At 42.8% G+C, this 23,310-nt stretch overlaps 1 protein-coding gene and 1 pseudogene across 1 annotated transcript in view; both read right to left on the reverse strand.

Annotated features, from left to right (window-relative positions):
* CDH19 (cadherin 19) overlaps window positions 1–23,310 on the reverse strand; it is a 925,430-nt gene that overhangs the window by 446,503 nt on the left and 455,617 nt on the right. Inside the window, exon 4 of the mRNA XM_085605889.1 lies at window positions 3,311–3,430. Within this exon, the coding sequence (XP_085462015.1) occupies window positions 3,311–3,430 (120 nt within the window). The remainder of the gene's footprint in view (window positions 1–3,310; window positions 3,431–23,310) is intronic.
* LOC146831542 (18S ribosomal RNA) lies at window positions 16,337–17,932 on the reverse strand (annotated as a pseudogene).

The following is a 23,310-nucleotide window of genomic DNA, read 5'->3' on the forward strand; positions in this document are numbered from 1 at the left end:
GGCAGAATGATAACATTCCTAGGGTAGCAGCTCATCTGGTGAGGTATTGTATGGTCTGTATGACACCTAACCCTGGAAAAGGTACCCCTACACCTTATGGTAACTTTGCACCACCCTCTTTCCCTTTCGAGGTTCTCCAGATGGATATCATCAAAATGGAACAAGTTAACAACCTGAAATATGTGCTGGTGGTTGTTTGTGCGTTCAGCAAATGGATTAAGGCTTATCCCACTAAAGAGAACACAGCCAAGCAACGGCGAAGGCTCTTTTAAAGGAGTTCTTCCCGCGCTTTGGCTTTCCCCGTTTGATTTGGAGTGATAACGGAAGTCACTTCAACTCAAAGGTTATCCAGCTAGTGTGCGACGGTCTGCACATCCAGCAAAAGTTTCATGCAGCAAACCATCCCCAGTCAGTGGGTATGGTTGAGAAGTACAAAGGTACTCTCAAGCTGAAGTTGGCAAAGATTAAGGAGAGCACAGGATTGCAATGACCAGATGCGTTAACCCTAGCCCTGTTGTCCACAAGGGCGACGGCCCACTCTAGAACAGAATTGTCCCCATATGAGGTTGTTTTTGGCCATCCTGCAAATGTTTTGGGCGTTCCCCGGCCCTGCCGCTTTTCAGAGATTGAATACCCTTTACTTGTGGACTATTTGTGTGAGTTGAATTTGCGTTCTATTCATTAACAGTTACATGAGGCATTGCCGCCAATACTTGAGGGGCCTGGACACAGCATTCAGCTCGGAGACTTTTTCTCGATTCGCAACTTCCACAGGAAGGGGTGCTTGGAGCCGCAGTGGAAAGGACCTCTGCAGGTCCTTCTTGCTACCTGGACGGCAGTAAACGTCGATGGCCGGAAGCACTGGATCCACTCATCGCATTGCCGGCAGATCCCGCTGCCTCTCCCCTACAACCAGTGGGTCGTGGATGGCATAGGGGACCACGAGACGGAGAAGGTGCCGCGTTTTGTTCCTTTTTCTGATGCCCGACTGGCATGGGCCTAGATGGAGGAGGAGAATGAAGATGCTTTGAATGAGGCGGTCCCTACAGAAATAAGGGCTGCTAAGGATTCCTCTCCATCTGGCTCACAAAAGCTTGTGTCTCAATCCCTTGCCCCCTCTGAGTTTGAGATTTGTTTTCGTGATGACACAGTGCCTGGAGTGGCTAGGTACAATTTGCGTACTCGGCGGAGGGAGAGTACACAAAAGGAAAAGTCCGATTATTAAGGATGGACTTCATGGATGAAGAATAGGGTGTTTGTGCCTTGTTTATGGTACCAACAATAGATTAGGGAAAGGGAGATTGGCGTATTGTACTAGACATTGGGCAGGATAAGTTGGGGGTGTCTTCCCTAGAGAGAGAGTGCCCTATCCTGAGCGAAGAGACAGAAAGAGTTGTGATCACACAGCCCCACCATGAAGTGCTCAATAGCACCATCGTTGATGAAAAATAGGAGTCTACCAGTGAGGCTCGGACAGACACTGGTCCTAGCGCCTTTTACACAAAATTTGGCTCCATAGTAAGAACCTTCCTCCGATAGTTTTGATACTTATAAAAATAATGATAGAAAAAATTTACCTATTTGGCCGCCTTATTATGGATGAAGAACAGTACTTAGCAACGCCCCGTTTTGAGCAAAATAGTCCCAGTTGGTCAATCTGGTCTACCAAAACTAAAGCAGTTTTTATAATAATTGTTTTTATCGCTTTGGTATTCGCGTTTGGGATCATATGGTTCCTTGAGGAGAGACATCCTGTGCATTCCTTGATTGGTACTACTCCTGTTCCCCCTGAGCATGTATTTGATACTTTGGCACCTTATAAGGAGAGCCATAGACATACATATGTTGATAATGTGTTCTTGCAGATGCTTTATCAGGCTCATCATACCACTAATGTTACTGACTGCTGGGTTTGTGACCTGCTCCCTTCTGTAATGCACAAGAATGATTTATTGATGTCCCTACCTTTCTCTTATTTAGGGAGCTGTGAGGCCTGGTTTCAGTTGTTCACTATGGTGTATATCCATTACCATGCTGATGCAATGAACATAACGTACAGTGATTATGAGACTGTGTTAAAGTATATTACTGTGCACCAAGGGATTACACCCAGAGAACAGGGGGCCCGAGACCTTGCATCCAGATGCCTGTATGAATGTGTTTGAGGTAAACAAAAATATTACATGGCTCCAGAACGAGATGATGGATTTCTATGACTTCAATGTTACTGAATATTTTAGTACAGAAGGTTTTAAATGAACTGCAGATGGTGTCCTTGTGGGCAGATCCCTGTAGAGTGAGGCAGGATAGTGCAGATCTGAGTAAAGACCGCTACCACAAATGCATGCAGACGAGGAAGTGTCTTGCGCCGAGTCCAGGTTCTATCCTGTGTAATTACTTCAACAACGCCTATTGTTCTTTTTGTACTGGGTACCTGGATTTGCGATACCCTGAACTCAAGAAAAAGTTGTTTTTCAAATACAGGTTGAGTATTCTGCCTACTAAGGATATTCTCATCCAAATTCACAGGCTCGCCAATGGATCTGACCACTGTGATTGTAGTTTTGGGTGTTAGACAACTTAACTCATTTTATTCGGCTTTGCAAAAAATACGACCTTGAATGGCGGCAATGGCTTCTTTCCCATTTTAAATTCTACGAGGTTAAATGTGTTAAATAGGCAATGGCACTTGTATTAGGTCGGATGATATGTATGTCTTTAACTCCATAGCGTCATTTTTATGGGCATCGTTGCATCACTTGAGACAACTAGCCACCACAGTGAGTATCAACCCAACCAGATAACCCATGCAGAGTTATTACTTTCATATTTATGCGTTTTTATGCACATCCCATTACGCATTGAGTTGCTAAGCGTTGTCTGAACTGGATACTCTCCTAAAAGTTCCTCTGCTTTTGCACTTTGACATATTTTTCTTAAGTATTGATGAATTCGCTGATTGTTTTTATTGGAATCGGATACAGTGTTTAAATGTTAATATGTCGCCCATTAGATTGTATTGCATAATTCTTTTAAGAATCACTTTTTATTAATTTAATCGCAGTTTTCAACTATTATAGAACTAATAGCTGAAACTAGAAAGAAACAGTGAAACAAAGAAAAAAGTCACTAATTTCTGGGCAGTGACATCTCTATCGGTTATGTGAGCTTCATTCATGCAAATATATAATTTTACAATGTGTATAAAAGATAGACAAAGGAATAATTTTTGTAGCAGAATTTAAATATCTACATAAAATTAACTTCGCCAGAATGCACACCAATAACACTGGAAATTCATAATAATTACCAGTTTTTGGTTCCACAGAAAAGTATGGCTGGCCGTTCAGGAGGCTGTATATGAGCCTAGCATTGTTTCCATAGTAAGGGTCATCCAAATCTGTGGCAGTCACTCGTATCACTGAAGTTCCTACAAGGAAAGAAATCCAGAATTGTGACTTATGTAACTAAATTGTTTTAACAGCAGAATCCATCCACAGTTAAAGAAATATATTAAAACTGTTAACTTTTTCCCCACAGCCTAATCCCAAGTTTTAAGGCATCCCCGATACTGTGTGTTAAAGAGAATACATCCCAGTAAAATTGCCATGAAACTATACAAGTAAGCTGGCAAAAGCACATTCAGTTTTACTACCAGGAAATTTAGCATATATTGTAAAATTGTATGTGCTAAATTTTTATAAGGTTGAGAGTCAGCAGGCATAAAAGAAGAGCTGTTCCTGTGACCTATACTCAAAAGCATGTGGGACATAATGAAAACATTGGAAGCAACTCAGATATTACATCTATTGAGCATCAAATTGCAAATGCACATAAAATGCAAACAAAAAATAAAAAAATAGGAAATATAATAAAAAATGCAAAAGAAGATTGAAAAACCAGACCAATGCCATAAGGAAAACACAATACCATAAAGAATAACACACACACAACTATCACTCAGGTGAAAGCAACTGATGCCTTAGCCTCTTAAAACAGTCAACACAAACATCAAGATGGGTGCAGATGTCTTGAGTCATATACAGGCACTTCAACAGATTCTGATCATGATACAAATTATCTTGCTACTGGAGATAGTGAATCAGTCTGCAAAATATCTAAAGGCCATCACAGAACATAGAAAGGGGAGAAGAACCAGGATTGCTAGGTCAGTACTTACTTCACTGAACATGACAGGACCTCAGGTACTGACATCATGTTGTTTGAATGTGGAGTCCTTACAACTCATAATGCAATCAGTGTTGATTTGTTTGACCCCAACATAGTAATATAGACTGCCATACTCTCCTACAAGTTAGTTCCAGCATGCAGAGTACATTGCACGGGGTTTAGCACAGCCAAGATACTCACTTAGGTCATGCTGCACTACTCAACATGGTTAATTATTCAATCTTATTGCCAATGGACCCTGAGAAATTCAACGCATTGAAGGCCAAATTCTATGACATAGTTAGTGTCCAGAATAGGAGTAGGACAAAGGCAGGGGAGCAAGTCTACAGAAACCACACAATGCAGCACACTCTCAATTTCTAGATGGTGTGTGATGGCCATCTCTGCTTCACTCATTACTGTTCAAGATTCGAGTTATGATTCCATAATCTTGTAACTAGCTTTTTTTAACCTGACTCATTATTAATTATATAAGCCCGTTCTACATAACTGAGCATATTCAATGAAATAGTTCGGAAAGCTGCCTTGCAATGAAAAAACATACAAGCAACATGTTTAATTACCATCCCTGTTTACGAAGACTCGGTAATCATCTTTGATTTTGCTAAATAATACATAGTGACACTTGTCTACCCAGGTTGTTATGAGCTTTGATTGTATTTGCCTGAAACCTTTTTGTAGGCCTTGCAGTGCTGATTTGGCACAAATCAGATTATCGAGTTTACGAATGCCACCAAATACACAGGATCAATGAAATGTACATGGTAAGTCTAGATGCTTTAATACATTTGTGGGTGTATCACTAAACTTGTGGAATATTGATGTTGTACACACTAGGACACTTGTGGTTCTGGGCAGACTCTGAACAGGAACTATTCGATATGCAGGGAAGGTGTTAGGGTGTGGTTCAAAAAGTATGATGTAATGTGCAGTGGGTGAATGAATGTTGGGGAATAAAGACATGTACAACCACAGCACCCGTGTGTGGCGTAATCTATTTGCATGCTCTTGGGCTGTGGAAAACCCTACAACTGGTGACAAGTAGGGGGAAACAACCTTTACAACGCAGTCATTACAAAGCACTACCTTTACAACGCAGTCATTACATCGCAACATCCTTTACATCGCATGCAATTACAACGCAGAAATTACAACGTATGTCACTGCAACGCATGCCATTCAAACGCATACCATTCCAACGCGTGGTTTTTACCCCTACACCATCCAACACTTACCCTACTGCTGCACTCTCTGGAGTGGGAATAGTAATTTTTACCCCTACACTATCCAGCACTTACCCTACTGTTGCACTCTCTGGAGTGGGAACAGTAATTTTTACCCCTACACTACCCAACACTTACCCTACTGTTGCACTGACTGGAGTGGGAATAGTAATTTTTACCCCTTCGCTATCCGACACTTACCCTATTGTTACCCTCCAAAATTATGCGATGTAATGGTATGTGTTGTAATGGCATGTGTTGTAAAAACATGTGTTGTAATGGATGTTGCGATGTAAAAATTGCGTTGTAAATGTAGGCGTTGTAAATGTTTGCGTTGTAACGCCATACATTCCAAGTAGAGGATACATACCCATGGAAAACAAGACTGCTCCCTCAGAGTTTGCAATGAAACTGCAAACTGTTTGTGTGTGTCACATGTGCCATAAATTGTTGCAAAGCAGCCTGCAACTGGCAGAAATGGAGTCAAAGCTATGTTCCAGCCCATACACGGCCGCAGAAGCAATCAGAGCCCCACAGAGGAGCGTACTTCAGCGAGACCGCCAGTCAGGCTGTTGACAGAGACATTGTGCTATGGCCCATACTTAGCAAAACTATTCAGACAAAGCAAGAAAATAACTACAACGCCAACAATGTACAAGAAACAAAGAGCATGCTCACAGTCAGTGGCCATTAAAACACACTTGGAGTGTAAGCCAAGTTCAATCCAATGTCGAATGTTGATTATGAAAGGTACATATTTAAAAAAAACAGAACGACAGACTGATGAAACAATAGATGTGTTTGTAGAAAGACTTGGCTCACTTATTAAACATTGCAAGTTCTGTGACTTTACCGCTGCGGAAGCCATGCGAGTCATTGATGGCTGCCTTTCAGATTCTTTTATTAGGCGCATGTTGAGAGAGACACTCAGTCTAGAGAATATGTTGATGGCTGTGAGAGCTGGAGAAAGAGCAGAATGACAAGCTGCTGACATAGAAGCAGGGACAGCGCACAATTAACCAGAAGCTCTTGCCACGCCCGCAAAGTCAAAAAGCAAAATCAGCTACAACAAGTAGAGAGCATGCAAAACCAATCGTCATCAAGTTTATCGAACAAAGGTTCCTCAACGTCACTATTGAATACCAATGAAAAAGGTGGGTGCCTGCTGATGATGTCCAACAAAAGAAGGCATGTACAATGTCGGTTAGTGGCCTGTGAAGAAAACCGAAGTTAAAAACAAATTCACCTTACAAAGCACCAAACATCTTTTGGACACAGTCCAATAATTACATTGAAGGTGAACGGTCACCACATGACCTTCATCATTGACAGTGGGGCATCAATTAATATCTTGCCAGTAGAAAAGTTCAACAGCCCCTTGCCTGTGCCATGCCTCACTCCTTCAGACACAAAGGTATACACCTGGGCCGCTTCTAAACTGTTCAAAGCCAAGTATCATTCACAGCGGCAATGCAACACAATACAACATCAGTCCGAGCCACCATACATGTCCAACAAGGATCCTCGTCAAGTGCAGCCTTGCTCAGATTGGCCACAGCAGCTGATATGGGATTAAAATCCCTCTACTACAACCTCTACGCTCAGCTTGATATCATGAGCAAATTCCTGTCATTGTTTCTTGGCTTGGGAAACTCAAGAAAATACAAGTACAGTGTCATATCAACGATGATGTTCGTCCTGTTGCCCAGCAGCAATGTAGAGTTGCTTTTCATTTGCAAGAAGCAGTACAGAAAGAGTTGACAACACTTTTGAAACATGACATTATTGAACGTTCCACAGGCCCCACGCCATGGCTTTCACCCTTAGTAATGGTACCCCAAAAGGGACAGTAGTGGAGCATTGGATATTTGTGTTGATATGCGCCAGCAAAACAGAGCCATTGAGAGGCAGAAACACCCATGGTCCCTATATAGCGGATATGATCATGTAACTGAACGGAGGTAAAGTCTTTCCTGTCTTGACCTGAACAAAGGATACCACCAACTCGAGTTAAAAGAGAACTGCAGATATATTTTCACTTTTCCACTTATTTTGATTTGTTCAGATACAAGAGACTGAGTTTTGGAGTATCTTTGGCTGCTGTGATATTTCAGGATGTCATCTGCAGAGTAATCCAACCTCTTACACATGCTTTCAATTACAGTGATAACACACTGGTCTTTGGGAGAACCCAGAAAGAGGACATTAAAGGTGTCACTCAAGTGTACCAGTTACTTGCTGATGCTGGTCTCACTTTGAAGGCAGCGAAAAGTGTATTTCACTAAACCAAACATTAGCTTTTTGGGCACATATTCTCTGGTCGGGGAATGACGTTAGATAAGGTGCAAGCACTGTCATACACTTGGCCCCCCTCCAAGATGTTACTATGCTTCGATCCTTTCTAGACATAGCCAGTTATTGCTCAAGATACATTCATAACTTTGCCATAGTGAGTGCCCCACTGAGAGAAATGGCAAAGCCCAATGTTCCTTTTCAGTGGTCTCCTGAATGCAATCAAAGTTTCAAAGAAATAAAACATGCAATTGAGAATGCCACTGAAAGGCCTACTTTGACCCCAAATTACACACCAAGGTCATGTTAGATGCAAGTCAAGATAGGACTGGGGGAAATCCTTGCTCAAAACAACAGCCACCCGGATGCTCAAAGACACATTGTCGCCTATGCCAGTTGAAGCCTGTCTGAAAAAGAACGTGCCTACTCACCGCCGGAGAAGGAAAGCCTCGCTGTAGTGTGGGGCTGCATACATTGTCATGTATTTCTCTATGTAAAACGATTTACTTTCATCTTGGACCACCAGGCGTTGCTCACTCATTTTAGAAACCCAAAGGATAAGATGCCTCTCACAGCGAAAGGTGGAGTGTGCACTAGTACAACTATGAGATTATGCACAAACCTGGAAAGGAACAGAATCCGGCAGATCACTTTTCACGAGCACCGATATATCGTCCTAGCTCCACATCCAGGTTGGCAGAAGAATATTGAAATTTCATTGTGAAGTCCAGCACACCAGCAGCTCTGTCTGTGGACCAAATTAGTGCTGCCAGCAACATATACAATGCCATGACTATTGTCAAAGAACTCATTACGACACAATCATGGAGACCAGTGGCGTAACGAAAGTTCAAGGGGCCCCCCTGCAATATACACGGAGGAGCCCCATCTCCGGATTTATTCCGGAGTGCTCAGGCATAAGTACTGTGCCGAGGGGGCCCCCTGCAGCTCGGGCCCCCTCCCGCACCGCAGGGGATGCGGGGGCCTGTGTTACGCCCCTGATGGAGACGACACTCACGGTCTCTGGTTGAGGACACTAAATTTCATAAATTCAAAAACTTACAGGATTAGATAGCAGTTGCACAAGAAGATATAATACTCAGAGGCTCGAAATTCATCATACCTGAGAGCCTCAGGCAATGGGTCATCAAGTTGGCCCTTGAAGGATACCGTGAAATCGTAGCCACCAAGAGAGCACTGAGAGACAAAGGGCCCAATTCACAGAACTAACTTAAGAAAAAATCCTAAACTTACTACCATTTTGTGTATATGAGTAAGTGCTTTCTGTGAATACCAAAATGAGTAAATGGTAGTAAGTTTAGGATTTTGTCTTAAGTTAGTTCTGTGAATCGAGCCCAGAGTGTGGTTCCCGTGACTAGATTAGCGAGTTGAAAAGGAATTGAAAGCAGGCCACATCTGCAATTGCCTGTCCCTCAAGGTGATACAGCACTCTGTGACTGTGTCTGACCTTCCTGCCTATGCCTGGGAGAGAGCTGCATTTGCCTTCTTCAGACCATTAGGAGATGGCCAGCATCTCATGGTAGTCATGGACAAATATTCATGTTTTCCTTTGGTGGAAACACTGTCTTGGACTACTCATGATGTCAGAGAAAGGCTTTATGACATTTTTGCACCACGGGGTATCCCTGAGATCCTCAAATCCAATAATGTCCCGCACTTCAACAGCAAAGGGTTAAAAGAGTTTATTGTAAGACTCAATATCAAATGCCAAAGGAGTAAGCCCCTCAGGCTCCAAGCCAATGGTGCAGTCGAAAGATTTATGGACACCCACAAAAGGGTAATTAAACAAGCATACATGGAAGGGATCAACTTCAAGCAAGCTATGCGCCAGGCCCCCCGGGACTATCGATCAACTCCACAACCGGTGAGAGCCATCTACTTTGTCGTTAGGGAGGACCATCTGAACTAAACTACCTTAATGGACATCAGATGAATCAGTGAATACTGACAAGCTTCGTAACAATGATGCTACTCATAAGTGTGAAATGAAAGTGCGTGCTGACCTGCCACGCCCAGTAAACAGCCTTTGACAAAGGCGACAGTGTTCTGTTAAAGCAGAGACAGAAATGAAAGACAGACATCTCTTTTGCGACTGATCCTTTACATGTGGTGGTGTGCAAGGGACACATGGTTACAGCACATCATCCTGGGAAATCTATCACTCGGCCATATCACACTTTATACACCTACCTCGACACTTACCAGCTCCTGACACTACGATGGAGGTGACCACGCCTGCAGGTCAGGCTCTCGAGCCTGAGACTCCGTTGTCTGATAAGGGTGAACCCAGATCACCTCGGATCACCTGCGCCTGCAGACAAGTGTGAGCTCCTCGCAGACTGGTTGAGGAGATGTGAATTCAAATGATACCTGCCACTTTCAATTTCGCAAAGGGGGAGATGTAGCATATACATGCGATACACACTAGACCCTTGTGGTTCTGGGATGACTCTGAACAGGAACCACGTAATATGGGGGGAGGTGTTAGGGTGTGGTTCGGGAAAGTATGATATAATGTGCAGTCCATGAATGAATGTTGCAGAATAAAGACATCTTCAATTGCAGCTCCTGTGTGTGGCATAATCTATTTTCATGCTGCAGGGCTGGGGAAGACGCTACAAAAGTGACAGGAGCTATCCTCTGGTGCCATGGCTCATTACCCCTTTCAAATCCCTAACCACTAAATAGAGTAGCTACAATGGAGCACACATGATAACATGTGGAGCAAGTAGGTTGACTTAATGGCATGTACCAGACTGAGGAAGTACTAACATACAAACCAGTTATCATGTGATTTTAATATGTTGTTTCCTACACAACATTGCAGTTAGGCATTCCCAATGCTAAAGGAGGAGGAACCTCAATGCCAAATGACAAGGAGACACATACAATGGACAACAAGGATGACCACCAAACAGTACCGGGACCAGATGCACATCAAGAAGATTTGGCATGACATCATAACAAATTACTTTTGGACTGAGGCACAAACTCAATAGTCACCAGCATTGCAAATAAAATAATAACAGACATATTTGAATGAACAAGCAATGGTATGCTCTCCACCCTTAACTCAAAAGACGCCATGCAGCTCTGTACTACTCCCACACTATACCTAGCACTCACAGTGTCCTGGGAGATCCATCCGACACACTCCTGCTGAAGCCCAGCATGTCCTATCCTCTTAACCGCAAAGCACCCTATAACTTTGTTTTTCCCTCCTACCACACAGAAATCCCAGAACACCTGTTTCCCAGGCTACCTTAGTCTTATCTCATCACACTCCCCATTCCTGGATAATGAGTCACAACCCCCATCCACTGTTTTTGGCTGGTGATTCCCATGTATGGAAGGGTGCGGTGTAGTATAGGAAGATTGTCTACTCAGCCTCTAGCTCAGGACTTCAGGGAGAACTGAGCTGGAGATGAACAGGGACAATGTAATTACGGATGAAAGTTATATGACACAACTTTTATTTTTAATGTTATTTCAGTCAAAATGTCTCTTTCATTTATGTCATTGGTTGTCAAAGAATAACTGATGTAACTTCTTTAATTTTTTCCATTCTGGTGAACTGAGGTTCATGAGTGTTTGCCCCTCCTTCCAGGGTGTCATGGTCTTCTTGATACTGCCCATCCAAATATGTATATATATTTTTGTAAAACAAGTGACACGTCATAAACATAATTTTTCTGGTTTTGAAATATAAAATAAGGCGTCAGAAGGAGATGTTTTTCGTTTTCATGAGATTTGCATTATCATTGCAAATCCCTGTTAAAGCTTTTTCTCTATCACTTTAATAAAAGCAATCATTTCTGTCCGAAATGTAAAATAAATAAAACACGGAAAATACAAATAAAATGATTTCGTTTTTGGCCCAATTGATGTACTGTGTTATTCTTACTGTTACCTGTAAACGCGATTTCATAATTGACGCGTTCTTCAAACAAATACTCAGTTAACCTCTAATTCTTTAAACCACATTGCAACTGATTGTAGTCCATATAGGAAAGGTTTAAAAACACGTTTTTAATGTTTCATGGTTTAAAATAATGATCACGTAGTAGTTAAAAGGTTATGTAATTCCTTCTCATAATGAAAAGTCATGCTCTGCGCATTCTAAAAGCAAAACCATCCAAACTAGCGCCTAAAGCCCACATTGCCCCTCCAGCACCTTTCTTGACTGTATATAATTTTAATAGATGTTTCGTAGTAGGCAATGTCCAATGTCTTGTTGTGTAATCCTTTTTGAAATGTTTGAATACATATAGGAAACGAATTCAATGGTCTGCTGTTCTTAATTATATGTTTTTGACGTCTTTCCTTTTCATTTACATTTTATGTTAGTATTGTTTTTTCAAATGTTCTATTCTATTGCTTCGTGAAAAAAAGATGATTAACATAAAAGATGAAAGGGAAATAAATAGAATTGTAAAGAGCTATTAAAGTGTGCCTGTGTGTGTTTGGAATTGTTATATTATATCATAGATACTTAAAGGTTCACTGAAAATCATTGAGCCGTTTTCAGTTATTTAATCTTATCAAAGGTGATAGTATTGGCAATCCATTCATAAACGAAAAAAATCCAGATACTAAAGATTGAGGGCCTCATTTATGAAAAGTGACATATCAATCAGCGATATTGCACCCTCCTTGCGACAGGCTGAATGCGTCATATTTACAATATGACGCATCATGTTGCAAGGAGTTACAGATACGTCAGTATTTCTGACGTATCTGTAGGCGCAAAAATGACGCATTGCTTGAGTGTGTCACAAAAGTGATGCAACTCTAGCAATGGGTCATTACACATGGACCAGTCCCATGTGAAATATGCCTGCGTCAGCCTTACGCCTGCCATTATGCAGACATAAGATATTAATGTATTTGTGTCCTACAAGTGGCGCAGTGAAATCTTATAGATTTCACTGCATCACTTCTATGACCCTTTCTTGCGTCGGAACGCCCCCACTGCATACATTATACTTGCCGCAGGTATAATGTGGCGCAGGGGTTTACAAAGTGACGCATCTACCTAGATGCGTCACTTTGTAAATATGGTGCAACAAGGCACATTTTTTATACCGCTGGTGCGTCACAAAAAGTGATGCACCGGCGGGACAAAAGTGACGCAAGGGCTTATAAATAAGCCCATGAATTCAGTTTGCACTTCCTCAAAAGTAACAAACACTGGTTGACCGAGGTGTTAAATTAACTTGCTAATAATATTCCCTGACGCTTCATTGCTAATTCTGAGTTTAATAATGCTATGGCTGCAGTTGGAAACAGTACAAGGCAATCACATGCTCTTATTGTCTTACCCCCGACACTTAACAACTTAAACATAAATCATAGTAGTTATTAGCGTCTTAAACACAACTAACGTTAGCCTAAATTCATATTTCGCATATATGATTCTAAAAGTCTGAGGCATCAATGTGCACATGTGAAAGTGTCACTCATGAATGAAAAACTTCCCAAGGCAATTCTACACATGGTAATGTCTTCTATGTATGCAGGAAGTATGCACAGCAAGCACACCATCTGCAGCAGTAAGTGACACTCACTGGCCCTGATTTCGAGTGTCTCTGTGCGCAGTGCACATTTATTGCACCTATTAAAAACCAATGTACCAAGATTCGAAATTTAACAAGTACAATAAATGTCACCTGTTAAACGTTTTGCCCTAACGTAGTGCTAGAGGCACTCTTGTGGTTTGACACCCTGTAATGACCTATGACTACCATTATTTTAACTGACTTTAGTGTGTTATTTTATCCTAGCCTGGATGTACAATGGTGTTGCATATGCCTGTTTCTCTTGAGGTTTCTTTCTTGTAATCTTGCAGTCTTTCAGTGGGAGCTGTCACGGAGTAGACAGGCTTGCCAAGAACAGAACGTATGGAATGTGCATTTGAAAGCATGAAAGAGACAGAGAGTTGTGGAATGTACTTTTTGGTCTTGAAGTGCAGTGTTGTGGGTAGTGATGCACGCACATACTCAGTGTTGTACATTGAGAGATGAAGTGTGTGAATCTATAAGCAGTTGTGCACAATTGTGCATTGTGTTGTACATTGATGAGAATTATGAAGTTCTTACTATTGGATTTGACATGGCCTCATGTCATCCTTTTTTCCTGACTTTGCCTAGCTTCAGCTTTGGAGAAGGGGACGTGAGAACTCCTTCCTGCCATGGGAATGCTTGCTTGGAGCCTGGACTGTACTGGTAAGATTCCCCTGGCCCGGGGGGAGGTCTTTCCCAAACCTTCTATTGTGTTTAAAGCTGAGGGTTGCTGACTCGGAAACCGGAAGTTTGGAATTTGAGTGGGGTTGGACGCGTCTACCTTAGAGAGTGGAACCCTGGTTGCTGAGGTTCGCAATCATGGCTGTTTGACTTCCCCAGTCTGAGATGCAGTGTTTGTACCAGGTGACGTATTGAGTTTTGGTTATTGCCATTGTGATGTTTGGCCAGTGGCTTTGATCATTTGAGGGGTTTTCTTTGTGATGTAGGAGTGAGTTGAGGTGCACATCCAAAGTAATCAACTGATGTATATATATATATATAACTTTCTGATCTCTTGCAGGACATCCAGTATATTTGCTTGAGTCTTATTTCATATTATTTGCTGCTTGTTTATTCATCAGTGTTATTCATGCATTATATTTACCAAGTGTGTTATTATTGCTTGCATATAAACATATATACATCTCTTTGTGTATTTGAATCTTGTGCATTTGGCATCTGGGAAAGCCTTTCTGTCCGACAGCATTGTGTAAAATAAAACCCCAAGCCTTATTCTAAAAGAGAGAGTCTTTGCATTTTGTAAAATAAAACCCTTTTCTAAAGGTGTAGTTTGTTTTGGGTTAAAGTCTTTTGCTGCGCCGGGTGTTGAGCCATCGTGTGGGAGCTGTATTATCTGATAGGCGCAAGCAAGACACCTACAGAAATGGGCAGAACGTGGATTTTGAGGTTGTCCCACTAAAATGTGTATGTCCTGGTATTTACCCTGCATTGTTTTCCTGGTACATATCGACAGGTTTGACCTAGCGATGTGTGTCTGGAGACTATTATAATGGTACGTATTTTATCACGCTTCGTAATAAATTATTGCAGTAATCTTCACCCCATAAATAATGTAATCACTTGCAGAAACAGGGGTTTGCACAGAGTTTTGAATTATACAAATAACTTGCAATCAGCATTGTAAATGTGTACAGCCGACCTGCACGCCTAGAACGTATCTATTTAATACATTATATATAATGTGCATTAGACATTGATAATATTGATCTAGTCTGACAGTAGGTTCTATTGTCAATTATCTTTTCAAAATTTCTTTAGGCATTTTTTGCATCTTCACAAAGCTTGAGACAATAATCACTTGTATCTATTTACTAGGCCTGAACCGAAGGTGGTGGGAGGCATTTGATCGTACGAAGCTCTGCTCTGGGTGACCTCCTCCCATGACATATACTGCAGCACAGCATAGCTCACCATAACATAATAGAGAAAATAGTTTTTGGATTGTCCTTCAACTACACTGATAACATATGATGCTGGCTCCCTCTCTTTTTAGGTTTCTGCTTAAGGCAGTCTTTGCTCTCTCTAGGCAGATCTAGTGTTTTCTATGCATTACATATACTGAGTGTGGTATATGGGCACACCTCTTGCTCAAGATGGGGTGGCTTTGTTCTCTATCTCAGGGCTCTGCTCTGGATTTAATGGCTTTACTCTCTAATCTTGTGTTTTAACAGCACAGGAGTATTTATGTGATACATTTTCTGATAGGATGAGTTGCATCTTTCCACAGCTGACTTATCAGGATTGATGCAACTGACTGCAGCTGCTACAGCTTGTTGATGCTACCCACCCTTCTAATCAGTCTTATAGCTCCTCGTGTCCTATACATGCTAGATTCTCTCTTCTACCTTCCGCATTCCCCTACACATCATCCCAATCTTAATTACTCTCATCCTGTGTGCCAGTCCCTACACGCTTGTTTGGTCCTCCGTCTCTGCCCTCAGCACATCATTGCTTGGTCCCAGCACTCTCACTTGCTTCCTAACCACAGCAAAGACATTATTCCAATGAGGAAAGCAGGAGTTGCAGGAAGTATGTTTCCAGGCGTTCGGCTCAGGAGCCCTGATTTGTGCCCCCAGAGGGCAAGCAAAGCTCCCGTAGTGGCGGAGGCAGGCAGCCTCACCGCTACTGGTCCCTCCCAGAGTACCAGGAGAAACAGCATGAGTCTTCATATCCATCTTCCTAGCCGTACGAGACGAACCAAGAACCTGGTAACGAAGAAGAGTCACCCCACCTGCAAGTTGGCCTGTCCATCACCGGACTTGACCTCCCCCATCTTAGGCAGCAGCCAGAAGCATGGTGGTGGGCTGAAAGGGGTTGCCCACATCTGCCTGCCCTGGTGGGATGCACTGGAAAGGAAGAGACAGTAGGTTGCCCCTCCCGCACGCACTTGTCGAGAGGGTGTCTTTGAGGCCCAGGCTCCTACTAATCCAGGCTGCCATGCTACCCAAGAAGGGCCACTCCCCAGTTGCCTGAAACCCAGGCAGGCTGAGATTGAGCACGGGAAGGTCCAGGCAGCAGGGCCTTCAAAAGTGGTACCAGAAGACCGACAGAAACCTTGGTACAACCTTTAGTTCCTCTAGATAGTCAAGTTTAACTGTATTCTTGGGGCTCTTCCAGGGCCGTAACGAACCTTGGCAGGGCCATTCTGAGGACCTCACTAAACCATCAAATTGGTAGTAGCAATGGGTAGTCACACACTGATCAATTCAGTGTAGCACGTGTGCAGCACCAGACATCTAAGTGCATCACAGGCCTGTTCTTGCTCAATCTTATGTGGCTGACTGCCCTCTAAGAAGAATGTGGATCGATGAGAGTCACGTAATTAGTTAGCATGAAGGTGTCTTGTTTTGTATCGGTATTAACCAGACAAACCGCTCCACCATCTAGGATCGGCCATGCACTTCAACACACAGAATCGAGAAAGAGCTAGCAATCTGTCAATCCTTTCTGTGTCCTGGCCGGAAGAGGTTTCCCATGTTGAGTCAAAGTAAGCCACATGCTCCATCCCAGTGGTGCCCTTCTGTCAATTCCATTAAATTTCAGATTTGCAACCCATACTCCCCCTGGAACCAAAAACTTTGGGTTCCACAAAGCTTCTTGGCAGGTCATAGGAATAACACTGCCGGATCGCTAGTCGGCATTGTTTATGTTCAGAACTACAACGGTATATGATCGTCTTAGAACCTCCCACATTTGTTCTTGATTAATGAAAATATTCTTGTCAAATGTTTTTATTTTGGTTTGTCTTGTACCCGTCCAGGAATTCCACATCTAGCGGCACAATACGAATGCCCCCGGCCATCCCTCTTAATCATCCCCCCAGTTCGGAAAACCAATAAAACAGAACTGGAGTCCTATTCCATTATTCATAGCTGAAGTATTTAGGCAACCAGGCTGCTTTGCACACTCTACTTTTTCAAAGTAAATGCTTTGGACCCCCAGGACACTCAGTCAAGTGCATCAAGGGAGCACAGGGAGGCAGGCGCTAGGACAGGTGGTAGATTGCCTTACAACAGACCGCCAGCTCGATCCCAAGATCCAACTATGAGCTTTTTAACTGCAGCAACTTTAATATACGTTTTTAGAGATGGAATTACTACAGCTGCTGGCACCAGACTTGGCCCCAAAGGTTTCTCCCTAAATAATTGAAAGTATACTCATTCCAATTACAGGGCCTTAATAAAGTCCTGTATTTTTATTTTACTTCATTACTTCCCCGAGTCAGGAGAGGGTAATTTGCACGATGCTTTCCTTGAATGAGGTAGTTGCTTCTTAGCCTCCCTCTCCAGAATTGAATCCTGATTCCCCATTGCCTCTGGTCATCATGGTAGGCACAGAAAGTACCATTGAAAGATAGGGGAGACATCCGAATGTATTGTCGCTGTCACAGAGACGTGCGATCGACCCAAGGTTATCGAAGGTCTACGAAAGATAGGCCCTCGAGTTGCACTATCCTAGGTGGGGTGGAAGATCTTTTCTTGAAACAACAGCCGAGGCTGGCTAAGCAGTCCATCCCTAAATTGACCAAGTATGCTTCATTGATCGGAGTTGCATGAATATTGATTACCATTTGACTAGGACACCAGTCCCAGTCACTAAGTATTCAAATTCAGGCAGCAGGCCAAAGGGAATTCCACGAATGGTGGAATCTGCGCTGAGGACCTGGCTTGGTAATTCGGACTGTACTGTTCCCATGAGGCACAGGGTCAAGACTGATTTGCATATGGCCAGGTCTAAACTGGGGTGGCATGGTGAGCAAAAGAATTATGGATTTAACCCAGATCTCTTGACTGGGGGTGAATGTTTTGAATTGTTCTGCATTCCGTCCATCAATTGTGTGTCTTTTGCTTGAGCACACCCACCTGCTATAAGCTCAGCAGAAGATGTTTATTTCAGCAAAGAAGAGGAAGGGGTGTATGAAGGGTGCATGTGCTCAAAAGGCAGGGAGGTGTCCCTCCTTCCTGTTTCATAGCCGTTATTTTCTTCAGTTGTTTAGGCAAGATCACAGGCTGATGACATTTTGGTCACAAAAAGAGCACAAACAAATGCATGTTAGCCAGCCACCTTGAATTTAGAGCTTTTTTGCATGAAACCAAGTCATGGCAACTGGAACTTTGCAGATGGGGATTGTACACTTGTATAACCAGCATGAAGCAGAGCCTTAGTGCACACTGTCCTGTTAGCAAGCTTTGCTAAACAGGCAAGAACAGGGCCTGATGGGATATTGAGTATCAAATGAGCATCACTCATTAAGTACTCAGTATCCATCAAGTAAGAGCATGTGTTACTGTAGGCTTGTGCTCCTAGAAATAGCTTCTGGCAGTGCCCGCTTGTGCTGTTCACTGTTGAGTCAACGGCTAGTGGTACGACTGGATTTTGCTGCTTACTCTTGGAGCACCTAGTTAAATTAAGTGCTACTGCAGGTTTCTGCTGCTCCCTTTTCAGACAGCTAATAACAGCTTGTGGAACTGCAGCCCTGTGCTGCTTACTGTCAGAACATGCAGCAACTGCCTGAGGTACTGCAGGCTTGTGATACTCACTCTTCGAGCACCAAGTAAAAGCCTTTAATACCGCAGGCTTCCGCTGCTCACTCTCAGGACACATCTTGACAGCCTGTGGTACTGTAGGCCAGCCGCGGGCTGTGCTGGTAAGAGTGGTAGGGCCGTGGGGTGTGGAGGTGGTGTTAACCGATGACGACAAAGGAAAATTAATTATTTATTTAATTTTCCCTCCTCATCGTCTGCCAAAATCCCCTGCACCCGGCCCACCAACCCCACCACTCATACCTACACGGGCCACGGCTGCTGTAGGCCTATGCTGCTCATTGTATGGATACCCTGGAAAAGCCTGTGATACCATAGGCTTGTGCTGCTCATTCTTGTGACAATTAGAAACTGACTATTTTGCTACAGAATCAAAATCAATTTAGTTTATTGCACAGCTAAATAAAACCTTTGCAAGGAAAACAGATAATACAATTTTAGAATAGAAGGAAAAATAAAACATAAAAGCCTGTTTACACATATAAATGAATAAGTGCTCTTTTCATTAAAGCCATCTTTCAAGTAAGTTTCAGAGTGCCAAGCTTCTTGTGGGAAAGAACTACCGTTATACACGTAACGAGCCAGGTGCTGTTAAAGTCGGTGGGTAAGATCTTTAAAGTACAACTTTCTATTATATCTTTGCTCGGTTGGTACAAAACCCCATGTGCAGACATGATGACATAAGTATATTGCACAGATATTTAAACTCATTTTGGTATGATAAAATTACCACAAGGCCATACAGTAGCGCATTGCTATCAATTCTCTATTAATGCTAAGTAACAGAGGGCCACATGTATCAAGAGTTTTTGCATTCAGAAACAGGCTTTTTCTCAAAATCAGCCCTTTTGTGAACACAAAAAATGCTCTTGACATGTATCCAACCTTATTTTGTGATTCGGTAACCTGTTACTGAATCGCAAAATAGGTTTGCTATTCGGTATTAAGAGGGGGCGTGTTTAGTGCGTCCCTTCCAAATACCGAATCGTAACGGTATGTATGACTGTTTTATGACCGTGAATGCGGTCGCAAAACATTCACATTTTAATACCTACTTCAAGTAGGTTGTAACCCATTCACAAGTGGAAAACAGTCCCTAAGGGATGCCTTCCCCTTTGGGAATGGCTGTGGAAATGTTTTTACAGAGGTCTGCTCTGCTCTTAAAAAAGGAAAAGAAAGCTTTTCATTTTCCTTTTTTAAGTGCAACACGTTGTTCTTTAAGGAAAACAGGCTGCTTTAAAAAAAAATATGCATTTGCTTTATTTAAAAGCAGTCACGAACATGGTGGTCTGCTGACCCCAGTAGGCCACCATCCCTGTGATTATAGTGATTCCTAGGGGGTCGCAAATTGCGACCTACCTCATTAATATTCATGTGGTATATCATTTGCGACCCTCAAGGAATCGCAGAAAGTGTTCAACACACTTTCATACATGCTGTTTTGCGATTTCCTAGTTGCTAATCGCTAGGAAATCTCAAAACGGTTCCTACAGGCATCTGTCCCAAACTCACTTTGCGCTACTTGTGACAACATCCTCTTTTCCAGCATACTCTTCCATTTGTTAAATCTGTTCAATCGTTAAAATTTCTCAAAGGGCCGGTTCCGGCTTGTATCATTTGGGTTAAAGCTGGTCTGCATGAATGAACGCTCCTCTCATTAAAACGCTGGTGCATTAGGGACCTTCGGCTAGCCAGCAACTTTTGGCAGATACAAACAAAGTGGATTAGGTCCTCTTTCATCTACATCTGCTCAGATTTGCCACAGTAGCTGATATGGGATTAAAATCCCTCTACTACAACCTCTACGCTCAGCTTGATATCCTGAGCAAATTCCTGTCATTGTTTCTTGGCTTGGGAAACTCAAGAAAATACAAGTACAGTGTCATATCAACGATGATGTTCGTCCTGTTGCCCAGCAGCAATGTAGAGTTGCTTTTCATTTGCAAGAAGCAGTACAAAAAGAGTTGACAACACTTTTGAAACATGACATTATTGAACATTCCACAGGTCCCACGCCTTTGGTTTCACCCTTAGTAATGGTACCCAAAAAGGGACAGTAGTGGAGCATTGGATATTTGTGTTGATATGCGCCAGCAAAACAGAGCCATTGAGAGGCAGAAACACCCATGGTCCCTATATAGCGGATATGATCATGTAACTGAACGGAGGTAAAGTCTTTCCTGTCTTGACCTGAACAAAGGATACCACCAACTCGAGTTAAAAGAGAACTGCAGATATATTATCACTTTTTCCACTTATTTTGATTTGTTCATTTACAAGAGACTGAGTTTTGGAGTATCTTTGGCTGCTGTGATATTTCAGGATGTCATCTGCAGAGTAATCAAACCTCTTACACATGATTTCAAATACAGTGATGACACACTGGTCTTTGGGAGAACACAGAAAGAGGACATTAAAGGTGTCACTCAAGTGTACCAGTTACCTGCTGATGCTGGTCTCACTTTGAAGGCAGCAAAATGTGTATTTCACTAAACCAAACTTAAGCTTTTTGGGCACATATTCTCTGGTCGGGGAATGACGTTAGATAAGGTGCAAGCACTGTCATACACTTGCCCCCCCTCCAAGATGTTACTATGCTGCGATGCTTTCTAGTCATAGCCAGTTATTGCTCAAGAAACATTCATAACTTCGCCATAGTGAGTGCCCCACTGAGAGAAATAGCAAAGCGCAATGTTCCTTTTCAGTGGTCTCCTGAATGCAATCAAAGTTTCAAAGAAATAAAACATGCAATTGAGAATGCCACTGAAAGGCCTACTTTGACCCCAAATTACACACCGAGGTCATGTTAGATGCAAGTCAAGATAGGGCTGGGGGAAATCCTTGCTCAAAACAACAGCCATCCGAATGGTAAAGACACATTGTCGCCTATGCCAGTTGAAGCCTGTCTGAAAAAGAACGTGCCTACTCACAGCCGGAGAAGGAAAGCCTGGCTGTAGTGTGGGGCTGCATACATTGCCATGTATTTCTCTATGGAAAACGATTTACTTTCATCATGGACCACCAGGCGTTGCTCACTCATTTTAGAAACCCAAAGGATAAGATGCCTCTCAGAGCGAAAGGTGGAGTGTGCACTAATACAACTATGAGATTATGCACAAACCTGGAAAGGAACAGAACCCGGCAGATCACTTTTCACGAGCACCTATATATATCGTCCTAGCTCCACATCCAGGTTGGCAGAAGAATATTTAAATTTCATTGTGAAGTCCAGCACACCAGCAGCTCTGTCTGTGGACCAAATCAGTGCTGCCAGCAACACATACAAAGCCATGACTATTGTCAAAGAACTCATTAAGACACAATCATGGAGACCAGTGGCGTAACGAAAGTTCAAGGGGCCCCCCTGCAATATACACGGAGGGGCCCCTGCTCTGGATTTATTCCGGAGCGCTCAGGCATAAGTACTGTGCCGAGGGGGCCCCCTGCAGCTCGGGTCCCCCCGCACCGCAGGGGATGCGGGGGCCTGTGTTACGCCCCTGATGGAGACGACACTCACGGTCTCTGGTTGAGGACACTAAATTTCATAAATTCAAAAATGTACAGGATTAGATAGCAGTTGCACAAGAAGATATAATACTCAGAGGCTCGAAAATCATCATACCTGAGAACCTCAGGCAATGGGTCATCAAGTTGGCCCATGAAGGATGCCGTGGAATCGTAGCCACCAAGAGAGCACTGAGAGACAAAGGGCCCAATTCACAGAACTAACTTAAGAAAAAATCCTAAACTTACTACCATTTTGTGTATATGAGTAAGTGCCTTCTGTGAATACCAAAATTAGTAAATGGTAGTAAGTTTAGGATTTTGTCTTAAGTTAGTTCTGTGAATCGAGCCCAGAGTGTGGTTCCCGCAACTAGATGAGCGAGTTGAAAAGGAATTGAAAGCAGGCCACATCTGTAATTGCCTGTCCCTCAAGGTGATACAGCACTCTGTGACTGTGTCTGATCTTCCTGCCTATGCCTGGGAGAGAGCTTCATTTGCCTTCTTCAGACCATTAGGAGATAGCCAGCATCTCATGGTAGTCATGGACAAATATTCATGTTTTCCTTTGGTGGAAACACTGTCTTGGACTACTCATGATAAAGTCAGAGAAAGGCTTTATGACATTTTTGCACCACAGGGTATCCCTGAGATCCTCAAATTCAATAATGTCCCGCCCTTCAACAGCAAAGAGTTAATAGAGTTTATTGTATGACTCAATATCAAATGCCAAAGGAGTGAGCCCCTCAGGCCCCAAGCCAATAGTGCAGTCGAAAGATTTATGGGCACCCACAAAAGGGTAATTAAACAAGCATCCATGGAAGGGATCAACTTCAAGCAAGCTATGTGCCAGGCCCTCAGGGACTATCGATCAACTCCACAACCGGTGAGAGCCCATCTACTTTGTCGGTAGGGAGGACCATCAGAACTAAACTACCTTAATGGACATCAAATGGA

Source organism: Triturus cristatus, chromosome 5_1 (assembly GCF_964204655.1).
Source record: "Triturus cristatus chromosome 5_1, aTriCri1.1, whole genome shotgun sequence".
Classification (NCBI taxonomy): domain Eukaryota; kingdom Metazoa; phylum Chordata; class Amphibia; order Caudata; family Salamandridae; genus Triturus; species Triturus cristatus.